This window comes from Spermophilus citellus (genome assembly GCF_964194105.1).
Source record: "Spermophilus citellus genome assembly, chromosome: X".
NCBI classification, from domain to species: domain Eukaryota; kingdom Metazoa; phylum Chordata; class Mammalia; order Rodentia; family Sciuridae; genus Spermophilus; species Spermophilus citellus.
Window position 1 is genome coordinate 45,390,325 of NC_138190.1, and position 26,988 is coordinate 45,417,312.

Consider the following 26,988-nt stretch of genomic DNA (forward strand, 5'->3'; position numbering starts at 1 on the left):
GCTTTGTAATGTTTCGAACAACTAATAAAAAAAGAAAAAAAGAAAACAACATCTACTAGCCTCATTACTTTGAGTTGTCTTTGTAAATTTGGTCCAAGTATTATTTACAGGAGGGTTGCTGTAGTAATTTAAATGTCAAGAGAAGAATTAAGAAGACCACAGAGGAGGAAATGTGGACCTTCAATAATATATTGGACTTGGTGCTCTAAGTTTCAATTTCCTCCTTCATTATCCTGATAGGACTCACATGCGCCACATTCACACCTAAGAAGCACAAGTGTCATCTTACCACCTCTTAAACCTTCCATTAAACGAAGAAACAAAAGCAAAAACGACCATTACCCAGGCACTTCCGTTCTCTCAGTTCTGGACATTCTCCCAAACCATGCCACCATCCCTGCCCCTGACCTTGAATTTCCCCACCTGTGTACAAAAAAATTTAAAAAAAAAATCACAACAAAGGACTAGTCCTGAGTTTTGCCATCGAACCTAACCGTGGAGAAGTTCCATGTCCAGGTGGAGATGCTACAATGTAAGAAAACTTCCTCAAGCAACCCACAACTAGAGTATAAGGAGACTTTTAGTATTTCCATATTTTCCCTAAATATCATTAGATGTTTTAAAAATATAATTTTATTTATTTTTAATTTTTTTAGTACCAGGGATCGAACCCAGGGGCATTTAACCATTGAGACAGCCATACCTGCAGACTTTTTCATTTTTAGTACCTTAATTTTTTAATGTGGTGCTAAGAATCAAACCCAGTGCTTCATACATGCTAGGCAAGTGCTCTGCCACTGAGCCACAACCACAGCTCCCCATTAGATTTTTAAGGAGAATTCTAGCACAACATCCCAAATATTTAAAATGCTCAATAAATATTTGTTATTTAAAAAAGTCAGATTTTAACAGGAATGTCAATGTCAAAGACTTTTTTTTGGCAAATAACTGGGAAGTATCCATATACTCTAAAATTGCATTTTCTTTTCTTTTTTTTTATTGTTGGTCGTTCAAAACATTACATAGTTCTTAATATATCATATTTCACAGTTTGATTCAAGTGGGTTATGAACTCCCATTTTTACCCCGTATATAGATTGCTGTATCACATCAGTTACACTTCCACTGATTTACATATTGCCATTCTAGTGTCTGATGTACTCTGCTGTCTATCCTATTCTCTACTATACCCCCTCCCCTCCCCTCCCCTTTTCTCTCTCTACCCCCTCTACTGTAAATCATTTCTTCCACTTGTATTATTCTTCTCTTACCCCTCCTTTCCTCTTATATGAAATTTTGTATAACCCTGAGGATCACCTTCCATTTCCATGCGATTTCCCTTCTCACACCCTTTCCCTCCCACCTCTCATCCCCGTTTAATATTAATCTTCTTCTCAAGCTCTTCATCCCTACTCTGTCCTTGGTTACTCCCCTTATATCAAAGAAGTAATTTGGCATTTGTTTTTTAAGGATTGGCTAGCTTCACTTAGCATAATCTGCTCTAATGCCATCCATTTCCCTCCAAATTCTATGATTTTGTCATTTTTTAATGCAGAGTAATACTCCATTGTGTATAAATGCCACATTTTTTTATCCATTCATCTATTGAAGGGCATCTAATAACCCAATCAACAAATGGGCCAAGGACCTGAACAGACACTTCTCAGAGGAGGACATACAATCAATCAATAAGTACATGAAAAAATGCTCACCATCGCTAGCAGTCAGAGAAATGCAAATCAAAACTACCCTAAGATACCATCTCACTCCAGTAAGATTGGCAGCCATTATGAAGTCCAACAACAACAAGTGCTGGAGAGGATGCGGGGAAAAGGGTACACTTGTTCATTGTTGGTGGGACTGCAAATTGGTGCAGCCAATTTGGAAAGCAGTATGGAGATTTCTTGGAAAGCTGGGAATGGAACCTTCATTTGACCCAGCTATTCCCCTTCTCGGTCTATTCCCTAAAGACCTAATAAGAGCATGCTACAGGAACACTGCTACATCGATGTTCATAGCAGCACAATTGCATTTTCTATAGTGTGAAAAAATTTTCTCTATCACAGTTTGAGAGTCTGAAATTCAATTATGAGACTAGAACTATTCCATCTGGATTTCCCACACTAATGTTAGGAATTAATAATTAAATAGAGCCATGTTTTCTTCTTGTATGGCACACTAAAGTACAAATACAGCATAACATAAGCCAAATGTACAGTAATACTTTTTATTACAAGTGATTGCCTGTAAGTATATATGAAACAGAAAGAGTTCTGTCATGTTATCCCAGCTCAGTAAAACCAACTCTCAATTCCACTTACCAAGGAGGAAGAGTGATGGGCCATAGTATTCTGCATTGCTGATGATGTGTTTTAGGGAGGTAGGCAGAGAACCATCCATCACTAAGAAAAAAGTTAACATTAAAGAGTATACGATTAGTCTGGGAGTACTATAGGACTAGAGATAATTGAGAAATGTGTTAAACTGTGGTAAACAGAGTTCGTTTCGATTCTGACCTAATGTTCCCTACTTGTTTTTTCAAGCTATTATTTTTTTCATCATCCATGCAATAAACTTTCTAACACTGGGTCAAGAAGAGAACAAAGACATAGAGAATGTGAGAGATGGGTAGTGGAATGAAAGTGCAAAGCTAGAAAAAGAGGGAAAAAAGGGGGTGTGGGTGTGTATGTTAATCATTATGAAAATAACTAAACAACTCTCAGATCTAAGAAAAGTGATACCAAACAACTAAAAGCTTCAAAATGATATGGCCTTTTCCTAAGCTTGCCATTTAGAGCAGGTGTCAGAAGAGTAGGAAAAAAACACAATCTTTTGTAAGAGACAAACATCCTTTGAAAAAAGCATCTAGAATCAAATACCATGCCGTATGCCATCTGAGAAAGCAGGGTCTTGAATGGCCTTCTTGAGGAAATTCAACATGGATTTGAGAAGTGCTGCTCTTTGTGGAATACACTGGACTCCTGATGAGGGAAAAAGGCAAGAGAATTATGCTGAATTATTAAACCATTATGAGCAGGAACATAACACAAGTTCTAAGAAACCTATATCTACCACAGCCAAAGTAGCAGGTAATACAAGTGAAGTCACCACATTTTGGGAAGAATATATTGAAAATGGAAAAGTTAATCACCAAGGATGGCATAGGAGCAGTATAAAATTAGAAGTCTTAAGTAAAAAGGAAAAATTACCAAGTAAAAATATTCAATTTTGAGCCTTACACAATTACTATTTTGGATATTATCTGCCCTCCAACACAGTTCATTTGATAATCAATGTGTGAACTGTTAGAAAACTGTAAAATGCTATATAAGACACGTTATTATAATAAAATGGAACACCAGAAGGTGAAGTAACATGCATAGTCTTAGGAAGCTAACCCCTCAATGTACCACTTAATAAGCTCCCTCTAAAGCTTTCTTCTTGACTTGTTCAACAAATCAGTCACTGAAAGACTATGTATCTAAGTGCCTACGCACCAGGACGGGGGCCAGGGCCAGGGCCAGGGCCAGGACCAGAGATGCTAGTACTGCTGTTGGAACTTGATGCCCTTAATTCAATTTCCAGCCGGTGCTCCATAGATATGGAAGAGCCTGGACTGCTTTCCATAGTCACATCTGCAACTGAAGAACAAGTTAAGAAGAATTAGGATATTGAACCCCCAAACGAAAAAAGTTTGTGAAAAAAGTTATCCACAAATAGAAAGGTGTTTAACTTCACAATTTATTCAAAACATACAAATTAAAAACAATCATGCAAAAGAAGTTCTTCAATATTTCTCACCAAATCGAGTTAGAGGGAAGTGACAGGTAAAACATGCAATTTCTTATACTACTTGTAGGTAGTAGATAATAAGTAGAGGTTTTTGAAGGAAGGTAATCAAAATAAAAGCCATTGGGACATTAATATTCAATATACTGATATGAAAGGAAGTCTATGCTACACTGAATGAACAATGCAAATTGAAGAGTATATTTATGATCTCATCTTCCCGTGATTAAAAAAGCAAACATGGAAAGATAAATATCTGAAAAGAACACCAAACTTGTAGCTAGTTTCATTTGTACTTTACACACCTGAACAAAATGATTTCAATGAGTAGAGATAATCATTTCTTACAAAAATGTTAACTTAATAAGTTAATTACCATCCATATCAGTTTCCATTTCTTCTCCTTCTTGGGCGGTACTGGGTCTCTGGATCTTTGGCTTGATCACAAATGGACATTCTTTTCGGCATAAATCTACTTCATGCTACACAAGGAAAAATAAGAAAATTCTGTGTTTTTTTTCAAGAATTAGAAAAAACGATAATGAAGAACACACCACAGGCAGGTTACAGAATTGGTTTCTAAACAAGAAAGAGATAAGATGGTTCTTTTAAGTGATTAGCATAATTTCTAGGCTCAGTTCTCACAGTATACAAACCCTATGCAGAGTGCTCCTTGGATAACAGTACCTCAAGTCTATAAATGAAGATAGAAAGTCCACTATGGGACTGAAAAGCTGCCATGTCCAGGTTAGTGATGAGGTCAACCACTCTGACGGCTCTTGTGACAAATGTTATCTGGTCCTGTTCATCACCAAGAAACTTTATGACCTACCAGGGAGAAATGAAGAGGAAAAAAAAAAAAAAAATTAACAAAGCGGTAAAAACTGCATTCTTTATAAACATGCACTTAGGGGGTATTGGGGGAAGGCATGTGTTCTACTTTTTGTTCTTGCCAATGATAGCCCCATTTCTTCAGGAACTCAACCTGCTTGAAGTAATGTGAACATCAATTAATTAACAGAATTAAATAATATAGGGAGAAAAAAGTTGGTGCCCAGTGCTCAGCACATACTAAAGGCTACTACTATTGCAGCACAATTTACAAAGTACCTTAAAATACATTCTCATCAGGGTATTTCCTAACATGATGCTAACGTGGCAATGTCTTATCTGATCTCAGTGTGAAACACTCAAAATGTACAATTCTATACTCTTAGTAGATTTCCTCACAAATGAAGTTTTAAAAAGAAGAGTACCTTTAGTAAGGCTTCCATCATTCCACAGGAGACCAAGGCTTCACCACCAGCATCGTAGCTAGCCAGATGGTATAAAAAAGAGAAGAGAGCAGTGGCAAACTGGTGAGGGTATGGATCCATGGAAGGATCTGCAAGGGAGTTTGAGAGAGGGAGACAAAGAATAAGCTCACAATTTGGTCGAAGCTGGCAGAATGTTAAACCAAGCCAAAAAGAAACCAAAAAACAACAAAGGGCAGGATCCTTTTCTTGCTTAGGGTAATCACCATCAAAACATACCAATCATGGCCTGGATACAGTTCCGCACAAGTACAGGTAAAAATCCATGGTAGGAGGCAGTTCCAGTACAGTCAATAATACTGCTGAGTTTGGGTGTTCTTTCCAAATGTACAATTGATGTTAATGTTCGTAAAGAAGCAGCTTTGATCTCCTATAAGAGTACAAAGTAAACAGAGGATGTGTCAAAAAGGTTATAAATAAAATACAATAATGTCCTGAAATAAAGTACAATAATATCCCAAGCTCAAATCCCCAGGGAAAAATAAAAAGGCAAATTGTTATGAGGTTTATATGTAAAAGAGATTATTAATACTTACCATAAGCTGCTTATCTGTTATCTGAAGGACATCTACCAACTCCTCTATCAACCCATTATACAAGATACTGTTTGCTGATTCCTGCAAGGCATTGGAATACACTGCAAAGGGAGAAACAAACACTTTTAAGCAACAAGGCAGGGTTAAGCCACTGCTTAACAACAAATCTTCTGGCAAGGTTCTGGGAAAGAATTCTCTTTCAACAAACATCAATGGAGGACAGAATCACTGAATTCAAGAGAACTGTATCAACTATGGTGAGATAAGCTCTACATATCTACCCTATCCATAGATCCCCCAATTAAAAAGTATCAGTGATCTTGAACAATGACATTTGGGGATGGAAGTAGGGAAAAGAGGGGTTAATTTTTCATAACATCACTATTTGATATAACTCCACTATGCCTTGAACACAGACTTCCATTTAGCCTTTTAATATGCTTCTGTTTTTACTGAAAACACTAATGTATGTTATAAAAAAGAGAATTAATGGATTATTGCAGAGTAAGTTATGAATTTATGTGATACTATAGTAAAACTTGAGAATGCATGTAATCCACTTTCAATCAATTCCACAGCAAGGTAATACTGAACACAATCCCCTAAAGTTAAAACAAATATGATTTATTAGAATTCATTCATTTAGTTTTCAACAAACATTTCCTGAGCACCCATTAATATGCCAGAAGTCACGCTGGGTATGACTAAAAGTATGAAAGAAGGAATTTTATGGAAAGAAACTCATAGTTTAGAAGAACAACAAGTAAAAACATAATGAAGGTAGGTAATAACTGCAGTTGTCTTTTTCTACATGCCTTGCCTGCATGAGGTTGTTTTCCAGGTTTTCATTTAAACCTCAGACCAGCCTATATACAAATATACAAATAAAACTGAGGCTGAGAGGATAAACATTTGGCTAATAATCTGCAAAATTAGGGTAAAAGTCCAGGACTAATTCCAAATGCCATGTTTTCCATCCTAGTACCCCACCATAAAAGCAGTTAGGTATACAGTATTAACTATTTAATGAATTAATTTCTCACTTACTTTAAAATCGTACCACTATGAGGATGGGAGATAGGAAGATGAAACAGCATCAAGAAGAGCAGGGACCAGTGGGAGATGACTATGCATTTATACATTATTAAAAAAAAAAGACAACACCCATGTGGCATGTCAATAAGGTTCATATCATATCCTATCTTCTTCTAGTACAACTTCAAGGAGTTCAACAATGATGAATGACTACAGTGAACCCTGTGAATGCTGGTGATTTTTCAATTAAAGCTGCCACCTAGGAAACTATAATTAAGCCTCATTGCAAAAAAGAGGGATGAAGTTCAAGGGAAACCAAGTTCAAACTGCTCAATTAGGATCAGTTAATTATAGTGTTTTTCTCTTACCTAATATAGATATCGCATGCAGTCTGGCCTGAACAGCTTGTAATCGCTTCCTGTGATTAGAAAAGCCATGGGCCAGCCGTATGTGTGTAAATAACAGCATCTATACAGAGAGAAGGCCTGTATTAGGAAATCACTGGGAAAGGTGAACATTCTTTCTGGTCTCTTTCCTAATGGTGTGGTTGGTAACATGGTTACTGTTGCTATTTTGCTAAAGTACCAAGCTGAATTTACACTATCCAATTTGAGCTTAATAAAAAAAAACAAAACAAAACAAAAAACTAAAAAACAAACAAAAATGGGAATGACAAAACTGGGATTCACAAAAGTCTAACACCTCAAGGTAAGCCAAGAACCATCACTAAATCTATAGGTGATAAACGGGAAATTTAGCACAAGTATTTGACCACTGCCAAAATGAGCAGAAAAAATTAACACAATTAACATTTTCTCGTAAATACAAAATGTTGAGAAATGTACCACTATTTTGATATGCATAATGAGTTAGTTTACATTTTCCTCAAACTCTTCTAACTACCAACAAATTATTAAATGTTGGTCTTATAAAAGATGAGGAACCTAAAAGCTCAGAGAACCTAATTAACTATGGTCTGACTCAAAAGATGACAGGCTTTCTGCTATGCATAACCCCTAGCACATGGTCTATTAGTCTATTTGGCCAACTAACACATGGACATTTTTTGGACATATACCTGCTTATCCTTAGGAATGCTGTACATTTTGGTAAGGGACTCCATGATTTCAGAAGGGCTTTCTGAAATCTGCATTAGGAAAAAAAAATACAGTTAGAAATAAGAAGTCAGTCAAACATTAAACAACTAGCTACTGAAGATCCTTCTTACCTTGTCAAGTTGCTCTATGTGAATGTAATGTAGTGTGTTACTAGTTGTCTGAAATTAAAAAGATAAGAGAGCTGTCAGGTGTCACTAAGCACTCTAGTTCTCTCCACCATGTTTCATGAGCCATTCAAAATAAGAGAGGACACTCTGGGTTGAAAACTAACTGAACATTCTTAAAAACTCAAGGTAACTTTCAAGTCCTCCAAAACACCCACTTTACATATAGGATATTAACAAGAAAGCTTCTTCGAAACCAATATATTAAAGAATAATGCCAAAATCCAGGCACATTTCATATTCTTTTTGTTCCTTATTAATCCTCAACTGACTTAAATCTCCACAGCTTTAGTATTCACAGCAAAGATTGTACCCATGAAACACACTTTAGTTGTTTACAAGGCAACATTAATGTAGAAAGACTATTTATTAAATATTATAGGTAGAAGAGAATCCTACGTGTAACATAATAGAGACTTCTTGCAGATTGGCTTAAGTAGAGAAACCTGAACTATCAGTACTCTCTATTGGGGCTGTAAGAAAAACACAAGACATAGCAATATCCTATATAGGAGTCCTATCTTTTGGTCATATGAATTACGACCAAATAAATTATAGCCATTATGTAAGTTAAGACCCAATTCTATCAGAGCTTCTTACTCCTAAAGCTGCTAGATATACTTAGATTGGGAGGCCAACAATGCAACTCAACACATTTTCTTATTTAAAAAGGAGATGATCTAGAAAAGTCAAACCGAATTATGGTGGATTGCAGACTGTATCAGAACAAGTCTGAATGAGACTCACCCTTTTCTCGATTTTGACCTCGGCCCCAGGGTCTGCATAAAATTCAAAGTGTAGTGTAGTTGCACTGGGTGGGTATTTCTGTGCATAAAAGAACATCAAAGAATAAGATACTGAGCTTCAACTGATATAAGACTCCCAACTCTCCCTCAAACTCTAGCCATGTGTCCAACTCATTTTGGCAGAAGAATGAGCAGCATATTTAGCACCTACAGTGCCTTTAACTCCTTGTCTTATACCAGGGCTCAAATGAGACTTGTCCAAAACAGAATCAGGAGTCTGGAGCCCAAAGCTCCAAAAATCACCCATATTTTTTACTTGTAAATTACCAGTAGCCCTTTCTTTCAGGAGATCAATTTATATTGCAGTTACTCTCCAGGGTGGCACAGGCAGAAGAGCAAACCCACCAAGCAATAATGAGTAAGAATCCAAGAAAGGTTGGAGGAAGAAATACCAACATCATCTAATGAATGCAAAATGACACGGAAACCTTCTGAAATAACTTATTTGAAGTATTTCTTCATAATACTAATTATTCTTTCTGTACTATTCTACACATCTCACGATATGTATTTTTCTGCAAAGGTACATACAAAGAAACCACGACAATACATCCTCTTTAATTCTAGAAAAACATGACTAACAAAATTGGTATCAAAATAGCATGCCCATTAAGGTGTCTCCTTGAAAGAAACCACTAAGAATAGTTGCCTCTGAAGATGAGGTAACCACTTGCATACCCCTTTATACTCTGAATTTTTAAACATGTCATGCATTACATTCACTGAAAATACACATTATGCTTTTCAAAATTTCATGACATGTCAAATCTAAATAAATAAAAGGATGTACAATTCCTCTTTTTTTCCCCTCTTGCAGTGATGGGGTAGAACCCAGGGTCCCAAAGATGTTAGGCATGTGCTCTACCAACTGAGCTACATCTCCAACACAGGATGTATAGTTTCCCAACATAAGCTAAAATTAAAACAGGTAACACACATCGTGCAAGCCTACTATAGTATACCAGTGTTTTGCCTAAGTGGCAAGGAATAATTTCAAATACGCATAAGGGGATTCAGAATTAATCCTCTAAACTTTAAAAATGAAAAATTATCTTCTCAAAATTAAAATTCCAAACTCAGACAACATTCATCTCCTGTATTACTAATATCCATTCACAAAATACTAAAGAAAGTATACCAGACAATGTGGGAAACTAATCTGCTCTAAGTTGTGGGTTTCTGTGACCAGAAAAGGAACCCTTAACCCTCAACATGACAACTGTTGAGCTGGGGTTGTGGCTCAATGGTAGAGCACTTGCCTCGCACGTGTGACACTGGGTTCAATTCTCAGGACTGCATATAAATAAACGAACAAAATAAAGGTGTATCAACAGCTATAAAAATTAAAAACAAAAAACATGACAACTGTCAATATACACTAGGCACAGAACTGTTATCGAAAATCCAACTGGGTCTGTGAGTCCACAATAACATGTCTAAACAGAGGGGAGGATTCCCTGCACACACAACCTGAGCATGGGTGAAAGATAGATGGGTAAACATGAACGCATAAAGGACAGTATAATCCTAAAAGTAGAATTGCTTTCCAAATAGCCCTTCCTAAATACTGCCCAGAGTTCTGATAGTTCCAGTGTGACAATTCAAGCAACTGTACTTTCAGTGTTTTAAAAATCATTTTCAAACTAATTCAACAAATGAAACTTCCCACTCAAGAAATAGGTATGGGCATATAGAGCTGTATCTGAGATTCTTTATCTACTATCAGCACACTGAGAGTCCAAGCATTATTAGACTCCTTCCTGGTCTGCTATATCTCAACTGATTGCAGGTTCCTTAAGTCCTGATATTAAGTAGAGTAAGGCGTAGAAAGACCACAGATCTGCCAAGACACTCACATCCTAGAAGGTTACTTACCATCATATGCAAGTCTCTGCAACATTCTGCAAGTCCAAATCCATTCTCTTTTCCACCCCAGCTCTTGGAAAAGGAAAAAGACAGTGTAAAGACAATGCATATGGTCTTATGTGCTTGTATGTACAAAATATTTAAGAGTACGTAGTTGTTTGCAGCATTCTATTGAGAAGACATCAAATGTGAAAGGTCAAACACAAAGAGGGAACAATATAAAAGCAAGAACTTAGAATTCAAAGCAAGATGGTCTATCTAAAGGAGATTCCTTCAGTGAGATCAATTTCACAGTTCTATGAGGCTGCTCCTGGTAAGAATGCAAGCAGCAACAGCGAGCCATTGCATTCCACATGCCTGCACCCATGCCTGCTGACAGTTCAGTAATATCCCAACAGGTCTACATTTACACACTGCCTTGATCATCTTCCTCATCAGAGTGAAATCACTCAATTTCTAGGACCTCTCTTTTTGAAGTGAGCTGAATTGGCAGAAGATTCTGCCTTATTTATTGTTGTACTTTGTCACCAAAGTCTAAAAGCTCACCAACAAGACCCTGAAGTATTAAGGAGAATGGCTCAATTTCTTCCAAATCCAAAATCCAGACATATAATCTAATCAGACTACATCTTCAATGGCATTTGAAATATCATTTTAGCATTATATTTATTATTGTATTTTAAGCCTAAATATTTTCCAGGCATCATAACTACAAATATATAAGTAAATCACTTCCATGCTTCCCTTACTTCTGTAGGTAACTCATGTCTGCCATGGTTTAAGCAAAATTGCTCCTTAAATCCACATCTTTAATATGTTCACTTGAACCCAGTGTGGGTCAATCACCTGGGATATCTCTGCATCCTAATATGGTGTATATCCTCTCTACATCTAAATGTGTCCTCATTATGAAATGCTATTACCATATTATCACTTCTCAATGAAATCTTTAAAATAAATGGTGTGAAGTACTGAAGCTGCCATTCATAGAGGTCTCCATTATAGAATGCTATTCTAAACCTGGGGGATAGGGGTCCAAACAATCTGCTTATCCACTGAGAAATAAGATTTTTCATACTACTGATAGCCTTTCTTGCTTCAGGTATCAAATATGAAACAAAGAATAAACAGAAAAATGGTGACTATCTCATTAATTATCCAAAGGATGGTATACCACTAGTACCACTTTCAAGCACAGAAGACATTTTGTTATCTACAATGGATACATTACAACATTAGGGCTTTCTTCTCTAGTGAAAACCCTGGTGAGAAAGCCTGTCTAAACACAGGGAAATTCCTGTCTCCCAGCTGGTTACCAATAGACTGTATTGGGGGAGTGATGACAGTGAAAATGGCAGAGCAGGGGACTCCCAAGGAACCATCCATCCCTTCACAAAACTAGTGAATATATTGGCAAAAACTTTTGCCATCAACTTTATCACAACTCTGGAAACTCATCAAGTTTAGGGCAAACAGGAAATGCCTTATTAAATAAAACAAAAACAGCTGAATCTCAGTATGAGAGCTTTATGATAATTAACCCACACACCCCAGCTCACAGCAGCCTTAGAGAAAAGGACATATTCCTGTAGTAAGCAAAATGAAACTCTCAAATAATTGTGGTCATTTGGGCTGGTCTGGTATACTCCCGAAGAACAAGCTCAAAGGGCTTGCCATTATTTAGCCTAATATGGAACTCTCTTACAGGTGGGGAAAAGGGAAGGAACTTGCTGAAAACATTAAGACATACAGTTCAAGCAAACAACAAACTGAAAAGGCTTGGGAAGAAAGGCTGAAGTATGAGATGCTTAGTGGAATGAAGATTTTGGAAAGTTTCACACATTACTGGGAACCTAAAAGGTTTCATGACAGGCCTAGCACATTCTTGGCAAAGACCCCAGAAAGTCCCTGAGCTTCCACCTGTGACTGACTGACAGGCTCTATGCAAGTAAGGCTATCGCAGGGCTATAAGCTTTTCTGGCAAAAGCATGCCCAACAATCACACAGAGCTCACTACAAAGACCAGAAGATTTTAATTTATTTTTTGGTTCTAGGTGTTTAAAGCAAATCACTAGATGATCACTAAGCTACTATAGCTTAATTCAGTGGCAATACATAACACATACTTTATGAAATTGTAGATGTTCAATGATGTTTCAACTTTTTGACTTTGTGTTAGGACCATTGGCAATAACCCCAATGTAAGGTGAGGAGTATCTGGAACCACAATGACTGGACTTAATGATTTTAAATTTATAAGGCATGCAAAGAAACAAGAGAAATGGCCTATACACAGAGAAAACAAATACAAACCATTCAAAAAATATGGACATTGGATACAATAGACAAAGACAGAAAACAAATTACATTAAAATATGCTCAAGGAGATAAAGAAATCATTATACAGACACACACACACACAAACTAAAGAAAATGACAAGAATGATGTCTCACCAAAGAATATCAATAAAGAGAGAGAAATTGATATGACATAAATGAAAAATTTGTAAGGAGATTCAGTGGCAGATTTGGGCAGACAGAAGAAAAACAGTGAACATGAAAATAGATCACTTCAGATTAAAGTATATAGAAAGGAAAAATCTAATGGATTAGTAGAACACTAACAAAAGTTCCCACATATGCATCAGTATTTCTAGGAGGAAAGAAGAGAAAGGGACAGAGATGCCATTTAAAGAAATGATAATTGAGATTTTCCCAAGTTTAACAAAAGATACATATGAATCTACAAATCCAAGTAGTTCAATGAACTCCAGGAAGTTTAAACCTAGAGAACAGTACATTATAATGAAACTGACAAAGGCTAAGGACAAAGAGTGTATCTTGAAAACAGCAAGGAAAAGTGACTTATTATTAAATTAAGCACAAGGGACAACTGGTTTTCCTACAGAAACCATGAATGCCTGAATGCAGTGGGATGACATATTCAAAGGGCTTTAAAAATTACCAACCAAGAATTCTATATATTACACAACTATCCTTCTAAAATTGTGAGAGAAGCCACTACAAGCAGACCTGCCTAGAAGAAATGCTAGTCCTTCAAGCTGAAATGAAAGGGTACTAGACAGAACAAGAATCCACTCAAAGAAACTGAGAACCTAACTACATAAATAGAAAAACTCCGTATTAATGTACTTTTGGTTTAGAACTCCTTTTTAAAAAATGTGCTTTTAAAGATTACTACATAAAACAATAAACATGCAACTGCATTGATGGGCACACAATATACAAATACATAATTTGGATGAAGACAACAACATAAAATGGATGAAGTGAACCAGAGCAATGCAACAGCTAATACTTTATTTACAATTAAAAGCAAATTGGTATTAATTTGAATTAACAAGTATGAATTAACACTTGCTGTAATTTCCAGGGCAAGCACAAGTAACTAGACAAAATCCAAACAAGGTAACAGAAGACTTAAAAAACACTAAATTAACTATACCAAGCACACATATAAAGAATATTTCATCCAACAATAGAATATACTTTATCTTCAAGACACGTGGAACATTCTAAAAGATAGACCATGTTAGGCCACAAAAAAACCTCAACAAATTTAAAACAAATGAAATCACACAAAATATCTTCTCCAAAGAAAACAAAAAATCAGAAATCTGTAACAAAAATGTACAAGTACATTCTTAACCACCAATGGGTCAAAGAAAAAAAAACATGGAAATTAGAAAATTCCTTAAAATGAATGAAAACAAAACACAATATGCCATAAATTAAAGTATGTACATTGACCTGTTAAGTCTCATTGTTCCACATCTAGGACACCTATTTAAAAACTTTATTTAAGAATAAATACACTACTTGCAGGCTATAATTGTGGCTCAGTGATAGAATGGTTGCCTATCGTGTGAGGCACTGGGTTCAATCCTCAGCACCACATAAAAAGTAAACAAATAAAATAAAGGTACTGGGCGATGTACAACTTTTTAAAATATATCGCTTGCAATATTTCTTGTTGAAAAAAATGGGTGAACAATGAAAGCATTTGAGAATATATACAAAGGATTATACACTCCAGATTATGATTTCTAAACTATTTTAATGCACTTGTGTCAATTTTGTGAAATATGCACAGAATTGAAATCATGGGATAAATGGGTTAAAATGAAATAAATCAGTAACTTAAACTCAATTAAGTAGAAAAAGAACTAATTAAACCCAAAAACAAGCAGAAAAAAGGAAACTACAAACACCAGAACAAAGATAAATACAAATGAATATAAAATAAACCATAAATTGGTTCTTTTAAATGATCTAACAAAAACAGACAAATCTTTTGCTAGACAGAGCAGGAAAAAAAAAGATGTCTGCTCTTGCTTTCTCTTTCATTTTAAATATGCATATAAGTAGGAGGAATCAGTGAACCAGGAATTATTAAAGAGGGAGCTATGCTCATCTTCAACACCAGGAACAAGTGACTGATTTCTGTGACCTTTACTTCAAAACTGAGAAAATGATGCCTAAAGCATCCTTCTGAGAATTAAATGAGACAACAATGTGTAAAGTACAGGTCCAATATTCATTAAGAACTTAATGGAAAACACCTATTGTAAAATATCGTTAAACATTCATGCATTAAAGGTATTCACTACAGCATTATTCATAATAGAAAAATATTAGAAATTACCCAAATAATGAGAAATATGAAGAAACCTGAGATAACCACTGTTGACATCATTTGACAGTATTTAAAATATTCACACACAGAAGAGGGTCATACTGTAACAGAAAAAAAATTTTCTTCTGTCATGGTATTAATCTTGTTCCTGAAAAGATCTTCCCCATTCTGAACAACATAAAAGCATGCAGTTATACTTTATTTCTGTCAATGCTTTTATAGATTCATGTTTTTAAACACTGAACTCACTTAGTAGACCCTAATTTTACTTTGATGAGGTAGGATCTCTCTAAATTGCCCCCTGGACAGTGAGCAAGCTGTTAAAATATCATTCATCAACAGTGCAAGCAATGTAATCCCAGTGGCTCAGGAGGCTGAGGCAGGAAGAGTTCAAAGTCAGCCTCAGCAATTTAGCAAGACCCAATGCAACTTAGTGAGACCCTGTCTCTTTAAAATGGGCTAGGGATGTGGCTCAGTGGTTAAACACTCCTGGGTTTGATCCTTGGTACCTAAAAAAGAACCAAGCCACTCTAATTAAATCCTTTAAAAGGCCAACCCAAACTTGATTCACGAATGTTGGCGACTGTTAAATTTACGGAATAGTACCATTGTATTAAATATAAAAAATGGATTCTTACAAACTTACACAAAGTTTATATGGAAATAACACTGATGCTAACACATTTAGTAAATGAACCGGGATATAAAAGTGTATATACCTGAGTCATTTAATAAAATATACATAAAGACTAAGAAAATGTACCAAAGTGATACAGCATGATTATAAATATTCTGTGTATTTCTACATTTTTAAAATACTGAACACATTTTTATTAGAAGAAAAACTTACTTTGTCAACAAGATGAATCTAGGTAATGTTGATTATTATACGGTTCTATTCAGAGTAATACAAGATATTAGAGATTTCCAAGATAATATTACAGATACTACGATTTCCATTTTATAGTTAGAGAAACCAATATTAACTTGATTTACTGAAAGAATTAAGTCTTTATTTCTCAACATGCAAGTGAATGCATATTTGCTGCACAAAGCAGGGATAACAAAAAGTATTTCATATTCGGGAGGCTGAATAGAAGATGAAAAGACATAAACCAAGATTTCTATTAATATCACTGTTATAAGAACTGGAATTATATATCCAAAGATATAGGAAAGGCAGCCCACACCCACAAAATATACTTCTCGGGAAATTCTACATTTTAGAGAAGCATTAAGGTTTTGAATTTTAATGAGGAGGGGTGGAGAAATGTAACAGTGTTTTATGCTTTGAATATAGCCCTTGCTGTTCTGCCATTGTAACTTATTTTTAAAACGGACATGTTTCTTTCTCTTCCTCTCTCCCTGCTCCCTGTTTCTCCCTAATCTCAGGGGAAACAGGATTACTTTTCTTCCCCATCCTATCAATTATCTGTCCTTGAGCACACACCCACTGTAGGAATGAAGTAATCTAGACTTTGGGGAAGGCACCAGAGATTTCAAAAATGGCTACCTCCCAAAATAACAAAAGAATTTCAATTCGAACAAAAACATGTGAAATATAGTCTTTGAATCACTGCTGTAAAACACCCCTGATCCTGCTCCTTCATTAGCAAAGGAATACAACGTTTTCCTTTTTCTAAAAAAAAAAAAAAGAAAGAAAGAAAAAGAAAATTTAATAAGGGGTACTAGGAATGAGAGCTACTGTTACTAAACCCATAGGATAATACTATCTTCCCTTAAACCTGCAAGATTCTTTTACTATATTAGCACACCAAAGCATCAAACACACAAATATATTAGACCAAAGGCAACAGTATACTACACATGTCAAGATTCCAAATTGTCCAGGACTAGAAACCAACCTTGATCTATACTCTCTGTTAGCCCAAACCAGAACAAAAAGCAGTGCACCTGTCAAAGGCTGAAGTATTGCAAAATGCAAAGGAACAAAATGGAACTACCTTCCACAAAAACTAAAACTGACAAAAATTCATACTTTAATATTCATGTGTGTCATTTAAAAGTACATTCTGCATCTTAACCCTTACTTTCTGAATTGTCAGAACATTCAATGTAACAAAGATATGAAATAGTGATAATCAGTTTCTAAAAGCAGGCTGAATTCCCTTGGGTGATATTGTGACTCTTATGTGAAGTACAAATTAACTGTAGAGTCCTCTTCTGTTAAATGTAAAGCTTACTTTGAAATCTCAAAAATATCACATATGGTGCAGCCCTTGGAAAGGATATGGCCTGAGTAAGCAAATAAATCAGGATTCAAATCAGTTTCATCAAATCCTCATTGTGGAGATTTATAAGGAATTCACATTACCTTGGGAATTCTCACACTCCTCATCTGTAAAATGGGGATAATTCCTAGTCTCAGAGTGTTAAGGAGTATATATTAATAGTATGAAATCAGGTAATGGTTTATTAAAAGAAAGTATGATGGAGCATAATAGTCATTAAAATATATCTGCACAGAGCCATCACCAATACTTATACATAACTGTAAAAGTAATATGTGACACATTCTACCTAGAAAATATATTGAGAATATAAAAAGTGAAACTATCTTCTTCCCAAATGTACTTCCTTTTGTTTCTCTCTCTATATATACAGACATATATATATATATATAGACAACTAGCAGTTTTTTTGCTTAGAGAACATTTCAGTCAGATCTTTCTATGTCATACATGGGATTACGCCACATAAATTTAAATAAGTATTTCAAAATGTTTTTAAACAAGGCTACAATAGAAATCTTTTAAGCATATGTTTTTGTGCGTATTTAAATACATCTGTACACAGTTTCCTTAAGATGAAACTGCTGTATAAAATGTACACATTTTAAAATGAAAGAGGCTGTCACAAAACCTTACAAAAGGTTATTCATATGCCAACAGACCATACTTGTTTCCCACAAACACAGCCAATGAGATATTACTGCCAGTCTAAGGGTTAAACGTCACTTCACTGTGTATTTTACAATAATTTCTAGTGTGATCTTTTCATGTTTTATTGACTAAATTTAAATACTGAATCTCTTCTGTGAACTGTTTATATGCTTTTGCATACATTTTTCTGAATTACACCCATTTTATTGATTTGTAGGAGCTGTGTACATATTATTTCCTCATTGTATTAATTATCTAATCATAAAGAAATCCTATATTTTCACAAAATCAAATCTGTCAGCATTTGTAATATGGTTTCTACCTCCCTTGACTTCCTTAGGAAAGCTTTCCTTATCAAAGATGTTCAAAAGTAACTAGTATTTACCTTTAAATAAATGCTTCCACATTTTCCCCTCAAATATCCAACTGTCCCACAATTTTCATCATAATCAATATGAGGTTATTTCCTTCTGAAAATGTTTGTCTATTTCTGTACCATGTGTCAAACTTTTAAAACTGCTGTGGCTTTACATTTTGTTATAACAGCAAACGAACCTCATTCAGATACTTTCTGGTTGATGTAATAGATCTCCACTTAGCCAATTAGATCAAGTGCATTCTTTATGATGTTTGTTCAACATATTCACTGATGGCAGGCATTCTTTTGCTCCTACCAATTAACTAACTGTATGGGTGTCAAGTCAGGTGTGTCTCCCCCCAATTCATGTTAGGTCTGTTTTATGTATTATAATTATATAATTTCTAGCACTTTGTAAAACAATGATTTAAACTGGAAAGGTATGTAAACTAAGGGGTATTATTTTATTAAGACCCAGGGCCTGGGATAAATACCAAGCACTGGGAGAGGAAAAAAAAAAAAAAGACTAAAAGACAAGGTACTAAATTTAAAAACAGTTGTCAAATTAAGGAGGAAATATTCTGGGGAAAAACTTAAAAAAAAATAAAGGATTTTGTATTCAGGTTCATTTACAAGTGTCTATAGATTATTATATCAGTTTTTTTGAGGTAACAGACTTTCTTACTCAAAGTCAAGTCTTTGGCCCTACTCGGAAACTGCCATGTGCTTTAGACTTTAAAAAAGTCTAAACAACAATTACTTTTAAACATTTCCTGCTATAACAAGATTTTTAAAATAATTAATCTACCACCTGTTGATTCTGATGTCATCAGAGGCCTTTTACTATATTCAATCATTCCATGCAAAAAAAAATGATATGTCTCTACTTAGATTACCTTAACAAAAAGCAAAGGTCTACTGCTCTAATAGAAATTAACTATTGCTGCTTAGATTTATTTTCTTTTACTTATTTATATAACCATCTACCCCATTATTGATCATTCAGATTACTTTTCCCTGCCACTGGCAACACTTAACTTATATATTTTATATATATATATATATATATATATATATATATATATATATATATATATATATATACACTTTCAACTTATATATTTTATATAATATTGCTTCAGGTGCACATATTTTTAAGTTTCAGAAACAGTATGGAGCAGTAAACACTTTTTTTTGTTTACCAAGAACTGTTTAAAAGCTACTGAGGTTCCTATGTGTATTTGGTTTGCTACTTCTAACTGCTACATATTACCATGTCCATGTACCACTTTTTACATATTTAATCTACTTATGACAGATCCTAGGATAGATTGCAACTCCTCACTACCACGAACAATGACACAATATTCTGACATATGTCACATTTTATGGAATGATAAGAAACCATATTTGTGATATATACCCAGAAGTATCAGTCTACATTCCTATCAGAAATACATAAGGGTTCCTATAGGCTCACAAACCTGTCAACACTGCCCATTATAAAGTTTTCTAATTTTCTCAAATCTGATGCTTTCAAAGCATCTTGCTGTATTTTTATTTCCCTATTAATGAGTTTGGGCATGAACTCACATGCTGGATTTCCTGGTATATGAACCACCTATCTATGTCCTTCGTTTATCCTTGTTGAATTGGAGGAATTCCTCGGATATACAATGTTAATAGTCCTGTGTCAGTTTTTAAACACTGTTAAACATCTCTCAATCTACCATGGGTCTGCTGACTTTGGTCTTTGACAGTACTGCTTAATTTTGTCCACAGAACAGCTGTGTTCAACCAATTGTTTGAAAGTATTACCAGTCCATGATAAAATGAGTTTGTACCAGAGTGTTATTTAACCACATCAATAAGCACACTATTAAGTACAAGTGACATTTTTCTCAATGAAGGTAGAAGGTATTGATTTACGTTCCTGTCTAAGTGCCCAAGAAGTAGCACTAAGTGATGACATTTTTCACTGAAAAGGAAGTCTTTATTTTTTATTATAATATTCAAAATTTTACCTTTTGGTTTATTCTTTAATGATCTAAATTCCTTCCCCAACAATAGATCACACATCATCTTTTCTTACGTTCATAAGTTTTACCCAACAGAGCTTATTTCATAGATACTACTTCATACTGTGAATTTTTTTTTTTGGTAGTAGAAATTGAATCCAGATATGCTTAACCACTGAGCCACATTCTCAGCACTTTTTGTCTTTTATTTAGACACAGGGTCTCACTAAGTTGCTTGGAGTCTCACTAAGTTGCTGGGGCTGGCTTTGAATTGTGATCTTTGTACCACCGTGCCCAGCTAAGTGGGGTATTTTTAACCAATCATTTCTTTATTGGTCATTACTAGTAATGCATATGTATTGATCTTTTTCTTGGCTATCTCATTATATTTCTATTAATTCACATAATTTTATATTGTCTCACCAGGGAACCAAAAGACTCAACCCCAACACCTCTAAAGAAGAAATTCTATTAAGCAGTCTTCATTTCTTTCTTTTTTTTTAAAGTATCTTTTTTTTTTTATTATTTTTTAGTTGTGGATGGATAATGCCTTTATATATAGTGCCTCATAGTCTTCATTTCTTTTCTCTTCTATTGGTTAGAACCTCTAATACAAATTTAGATGAAGAAATAATAACGAATAATAAATAAATTTAAAATTTCTTTTCCTTCTCAGAGTTGTGCTGACTTTTATCAAATGATTCTGAAGCATCAGTAGAGGTATGGATTCTTCTGTTACTTGGAGATCAAATGTTGAACTGCCTTGCACTTTTAATAATGTGAGAAAATGTTTACTATATGTTAAGAAAACTGATTATAGGGGTAAACGTGTAACTCAGTGACAGAGTGCTCAACTAGCATGTGTGGAGCCCTGGGTTCAATTCCCCAGCACCACTAAAAACTTAAGTAAAATTTAAAAATATAAAAGGAAACATGGTGCATCCATATATACATTATTTGTGAATTAAGTAAAAATGTTCAAATTTTAAAAGAGGCCATACTGGAGTGCATTATAGGTGATTGGTGTGGTGTTTATACTTTCTCTCCTATGTCCTAGAATTTTTGCTATACAATTTATATTCATAATCATACAAAAATGATTTAAGTCATCATAGCATCTAAAAATAGCCCCAAAATTGTGTTGTTAATTATGTCAATTGTGAAGTGACCATTAAGTTACCTTTTAAAAATGAGCCTTTACATTTTTCTTTGAAGACACTATCAATGGCTGTTTCTCAAACCCAAAGTATGAATTATCAATAAGCCTCTAGGAATATTGAAAAATAGCTTGAAAGAATCGAACATTCCTGTAAAAGCTTTTGACTTCAATTACAAGGATTACAATTATAAACTAACTGCTAACCACAGCACTAATTACCACAAATTTATTCTAAAACAACTCTGAGGATAGATATACTACTAAGCTTTCCATAAGAAAACTGTTATCAGAGGTAATAAGCAGGGCTAAGACTCAAATTCAGATCTTGATTTATACTTTGTTATGTAGAATCTGATTCTAAAAGTTTTTTCCAGAATTGAAGCAGCCAGATTTGAAGAATCTCTGCTTTGCCTGCAAAAATTCACGAAATCCTTCAAAATTACTTCTTTTGAGTGGGGTGGGGTGGGGTGGTGTCAGGAACTGCACTCAGGGGCACATGACCATTGAGCCACATTCCTAGCACTATCTTTGTATTTGATTTAGAGACAGGGTCTCACTGAGTTGCTTAGCACCTCATTTTTGCTGAGGCTGGCTTTAAACTTGCAATCCTCTTGCCTCAGTCTCCAGAGCCATTTGTATTACAAGTGTATTCCACAAAATTACTACTTAATAACTAAGAACGCTCACTTTTTGGGGGGTGGGGTGGGGTGGGGTGGGGTGGGAGGGATTTAGCTATTGCCCCAGATAGATCTGATCAATTAAGCTAAGAAAGTTAACACAGAGAATTCTGATCCACTTTGATATTACATGAAACACCTGTTGAAAGGACTATATGTTCTAATTTTTGTGTTGTTCCACTCTTCACCCAAACTCACCTCTGCCAAATGTTGCAACCGTGTTAGCAGTGGGGTCCTCTTGTCAGATCCAAGACGTGTGATATAGTTTGATCTTTTGCTAAATACATATAGAAGGTTAAGGACTGCCAGCACCACTTGCATATCAGAAGAAGCCAACAAAGTTGTCAAATGCTATAGGGGAAAACAGGGCAAAGTTCAAGGAATCAGGCACACACAACCCTGAAAACTTAAAATGCCAAACTTAAAATGCTAATGTAATGTTAATTGTCAACATTCACAAAGCAATCAAGAAGTTTGCTCACAATACAAATTATAAATATTTGAGAACCTACATCATCCAACCTTGTCCACAAGGAGTTTACAATTTAGCAGCTGGCCAGAAAGTACAAGAAAAGTAAAATCTGTAAATAGCAATTCAAAATTGCACAGATGTCCCCATAGGAAGGAAGAGATTACAAAAGAGACAAATGTGATATAATACACATGTGGAATTCAAGAACATTAAGTTTCCAACTGGACTGAAAGTATTATGATAATTCTATACTCCTACTAGATTTATGACAAGTATTAAAACATAGTGTCCTTCAAATAGAAGCAAAAGATATCAACACCTGGTGGCAATTATGTAAAATAAGACTATTAAGCTACAGTGTATGCTTAAAAGTAACCTGAGTAACTATTTTGCTTTTTAAACACATTAAATTTCATCATTATATTGAAGAATTTGGTCAGATATAAAGCCAGCATGTAATTTAGCTAGAAATGAATCAAGGTATTTTGATTTGCTGATTTCCCTGAAGACCATGGTCTTCCTTGTGTATCATACCTATTTCACCTTCAACAAATTGCTTATCCACTCCTTAGACCTGTGTGCTTGCTACTGTTTACTTATCCTAAATCTTTTCCTAAGCTATTTTCTTTCTGCTTATTTACTGATTCTGATTCTTTGGAAAAATTAACACACCTAAAAAATAATGGGGTACCTAACTAATAGAGATGAAAAGTCCAACGTTGAGCTACAGTGAAACAATTTCTTCTTATAGTGATTTTTGACCAAATCAAAATTCCACTGATTTCTTTGCCTACTTCAAGGAGATAAAGGATGCTATGAATATGTATTTCATACATAGCTCTGAGTCCTGCATCCACTCATCAAATCTACCATGGATTAGAAATATTTTTTAAAAATGCATCTCTAGCTCAGTGGTAAAGTGCTTGCCTCGCATGTGTGAGGCATTGGGTTTGATCCTCAGCACCACATTAAAAAAAATATTGTGTGTCCATCTACAACTAAAAAAATATTTTTAAAAAATGCATCTCTACCAAACATGCACACCTTTTTCCTTGTCAGTATTCCCTAACAATATAGTGTAATAACTGTTTATATAAGGAACCTGAGAGACAGCAGATTTTGGTATATGCAGGAGCTCCTGGAACTAATCCCCTCCTAGGTACTAAGGGAGGACTGTATATATTTGGAGGAGAATATGGGAGAATGGAGAAATAATCAAAAAGCAGTATGAAGTTATAACCTAAAAGAATAGTAAATACATTAACAAATTAACAAAATTCAATTATTTCTAATAGTTTAAAAGTAATCTGGAGCTTTTCTAATAAATTGGAACAAAGATCAATTTCTGAAAATTCCCTTGAATACTTCAATACGTGTACTACATTTTTCTTGATTCTTGAAAAGGTAGGGTGAAGGCAACATCAATCAATCAATTGATTTCAATCAATCCTAAGAGGGGTGATAGCTATACCAATGAAACATCATACCATTCTCTCTCTCTTTTTTTTGGGGGGGGGCAGTGCTGGGGATTGAACCTAGGTAGTACACTACCATTGAGTTACATCCTCAGCTCTTATCATTATCTTTAATAATGAAAAAAAAAACCCAGAGCTCCATAATTAAAAGGAAAGAAGTGAGCATCAGGGAAAAATAGCAATTCCCATGGATATACACAATTCTAGTTAAGAACATATTATACAGACTTGAACCTTTCCTACCTCTATGGAACTGTACAGATGTCGGGAAAAGCTGTACTCAATAAGCAAGGCTGTGAAGTTCAACACAGCCAAGAGCAGCATTTTTAGCTGCTCTCTTTCCGGCCTATCACATACAAGCATCCATGACATATTTTCCACTGTTTGTCCAGCATCTGCAAGAATTCCATCAAAGCGGTCCAACAGGTCCACCCAGTGATATAACTCGCACTGTAGAGAGAGGAGAAAAGAGTATTTAAGAATAAGAGAAAAGCACTGCATGGCTGCTTTGTTACAAGAAACTGCTAAGCATGATGCCTAGACAAGTTCACTTCCCATCTATGAGAACATCATACTCCGAGAGAAAATGGCCCAAGTTCCTTGTTACACACCCATCAAAATAATATACTACCAGCAGTAAACACCACCAAATCCCTAAAGACAGATAATCAAAGGAAGAATCCTGACTATCTACATTCTGAACCCATTTTATCCAAAGTTCATTTTTGGAGTTGTCTAAAGAATATTCCTGGGGATGGGGTTGTGGCTCAGTGATAGAGCACTTGCCTAGCATGCACGAAGCACTGGGTTTGATTCTCAGTACCGCATATAAATAAATGAATAAAATGAAAGGTCCATCAACATATAAAAAATTATTGAAAAAAGAGAATATTCCTTTAATCTTCAAGTAAAAATCAAAGGACTCTCAAAACTCTTTATATGATGTGCAAGCATTCCTCATTTTCTGCTACAGAATTTTCTTGGCAACAATTCAGGATAAAAGCCACTGGTCTAGAGCTATGCTTGCTAGACACTACTTATTAAGTGCTGAATTGGACTACGCCATTGTCATTTCTCTTTACATAGTACACACAAAAATGATTTATCAGTACAGTGAGTCCTGTATTTTGGGAGCATAAATCACATACCTTTCCAATGTTCCATGTTTTGATTTGCTGTAGTTCCAAGAGAAGTTGCTCATCATTACAAACTTTGAGTTTGTCTATTAAGGCTCTGCAGTCTGCAGGCTGAGAAAAACAAGAAAGAATTCACAAAAGGTACTTTGGAATGAGGAAGACGTAAGGGAAAATAGGGAAAAGTAACCCTTGAAGCCACACAGTTAACTTTTGCTTATATAAAACTGGAGATCTGCCAGATGATCACTTGGTTAAAATGGAATCCTTGTGAAGAAACACTACTTTCCTTTATAAAGAAATACTGTTTTCCCCAATAACCCATCTATCTATGCACTTAAAAAATGGATAAACCTATAGATATAGACAAACTAGCTTGAAGGGTACAGACAACAGACAAAAGGAGACAAGCTAAACATCTACAATAAACAAAATTAATGAATCTGGACCATGGTCTGAAACAGTGTGCCTAGTGAGATATGTTGAAACTGAAACAATGAAAAGCCTGAGTTAATGGAGAAGAATGTCATGGACTATATTTTTATGCAACATTAAAACCCCCAACAGTTGGAGAGCAGAGTTTAATAATTTTGTAAAGGTAAAGAGCTTCAGAATTTTGTAAAAACTAAGACTCTATTCTTACTTGGGATTCCCATTTACATACATTCCTGTTCTCTTGTATTGATGAATGGGATTGCCAGGTAAGAAGGAGGGGATTGAGAGTTTACAGTAAAGTTCCCAAAAATGGAAAGGAGAAATGAGATAGGGTCTGGTAGAGAGAAGCATTCCACTAATGAATGGCAGCTGAGACAAGTGATTACATTTGTTCTTTTAACTCTTAAAGGCAATATGATGTCCTGGGAACATGCCCACATTTGAAACCAAACAAATCTGGGTTCAGTTTTTCATTATATGTTTACTGTGCTGTTTGATCATGATCAAGTCCAACCTCTCAGCCAGTGTTCTTATCAGGAAAACAGATTTACTAGCTACCTTAGAGACAAAGTTCAAGTATCTGCCATATAAATAAAGTACTTATCTCATATAATAAAGAGCTTAAATGGTGAAAGGCAGCTTACTATTGCAAAAATAATGGGCTTTGGAATTAGGTAGTTGGTAAACTCCCTCTTTGAATCTCAGCATCCTTTTTTACAAAGTGAAATAATACCACTTACACATGTAGCAATGTACTGGTGAAATTTAAACTAAAGTAAATGTAATTTTGGCATCTAAAACAGAATGTGGAATATAAAAGGGACTTTAGAATGATAGTTTTCTTTAAGACAAGCCCCCAACCTTTCCTCCCCCTAAAGTAAACATTAAGATTTATCTCAATTTTTTTTGACGATTAAATGTATATAAAATGTATGACAAAATTCTTCCAAAAGCCAGGCCTGCACCTTTTCCTACAAGCTGGGGAAGAGGCAAAGAAGCAGAGACATATACCATGAGAAATGTGAACCATCTGCTCATGAGTTTCTTTGTGCCTTCTGGATTTACTTCGGCCCA

At 35.1% G+C, this 26,988-nt stretch overlaps 1 protein-coding gene across 1 annotated transcript in view; it reads right to left on the bottom strand.

Annotated features, from left to right (window-relative positions):
* LOC308639419 (E3 ubiquitin-protein ligase HUWE1) overlaps nucleotides 1-26,988 on the bottom strand; it is a gene marked incomplete at its 3' end in the record, with an annotated part of 125,142 nt that overhangs the window by 60,855 nt on the left and 37,299 nt on the right. The window contains exons 4-19 of the mRNA XM_081277679.1: nucleotides 25,495-25,593; nucleotides 24,590-24,796; nucleotides 22,598-22,750; nucleotides 10,637-10,699; nucleotides 8,703-8,780; nucleotides 7,902-7,949; nucleotides 7,752-7,820; nucleotides 7,042-7,141; nucleotides 5,639-5,739; nucleotides 5,322-5,472; nucleotides 5,046-5,173; nucleotides 4,477-4,617; nucleotides 4,166-4,271; nucleotides 3,498-3,641; nucleotides 2,880-2,981; nucleotides 2,322-2,402 (exon numbers count right to left, since the gene is read on the bottom strand). Coding sequence (XP_081133805.1) covers nucleotides 2,322-2,402; nucleotides 2,880-2,981; nucleotides 3,498-3,641; nucleotides 4,166-4,271; nucleotides 4,477-4,617; nucleotides 5,046-5,173; nucleotides 5,322-5,472; nucleotides 5,639-5,739; nucleotides 7,042-7,141; nucleotides 7,752-7,820; nucleotides 7,902-7,949; nucleotides 8,703-8,780; nucleotides 10,637-10,699; nucleotides 22,598-22,750; nucleotides 24,590-24,796; nucleotides 25,495-25,593 — 1,771 coding nt within the window. The remainder of the gene's footprint in view (nucleotides 1-2,321; nucleotides 2,403-2,879; nucleotides 2,982-3,497; nucleotides 3,642-4,165; nucleotides 4,272-4,476; nucleotides 4,618-5,045; nucleotides 5,174-5,321; nucleotides 5,473-5,638; nucleotides 5,740-7,041; nucleotides 7,142-7,751; nucleotides 7,821-7,901; nucleotides 7,950-8,702; nucleotides 8,781-10,636; nucleotides 10,700-22,597; nucleotides 22,751-24,589; nucleotides 24,797-25,494; nucleotides 25,594-26,988) is intronic.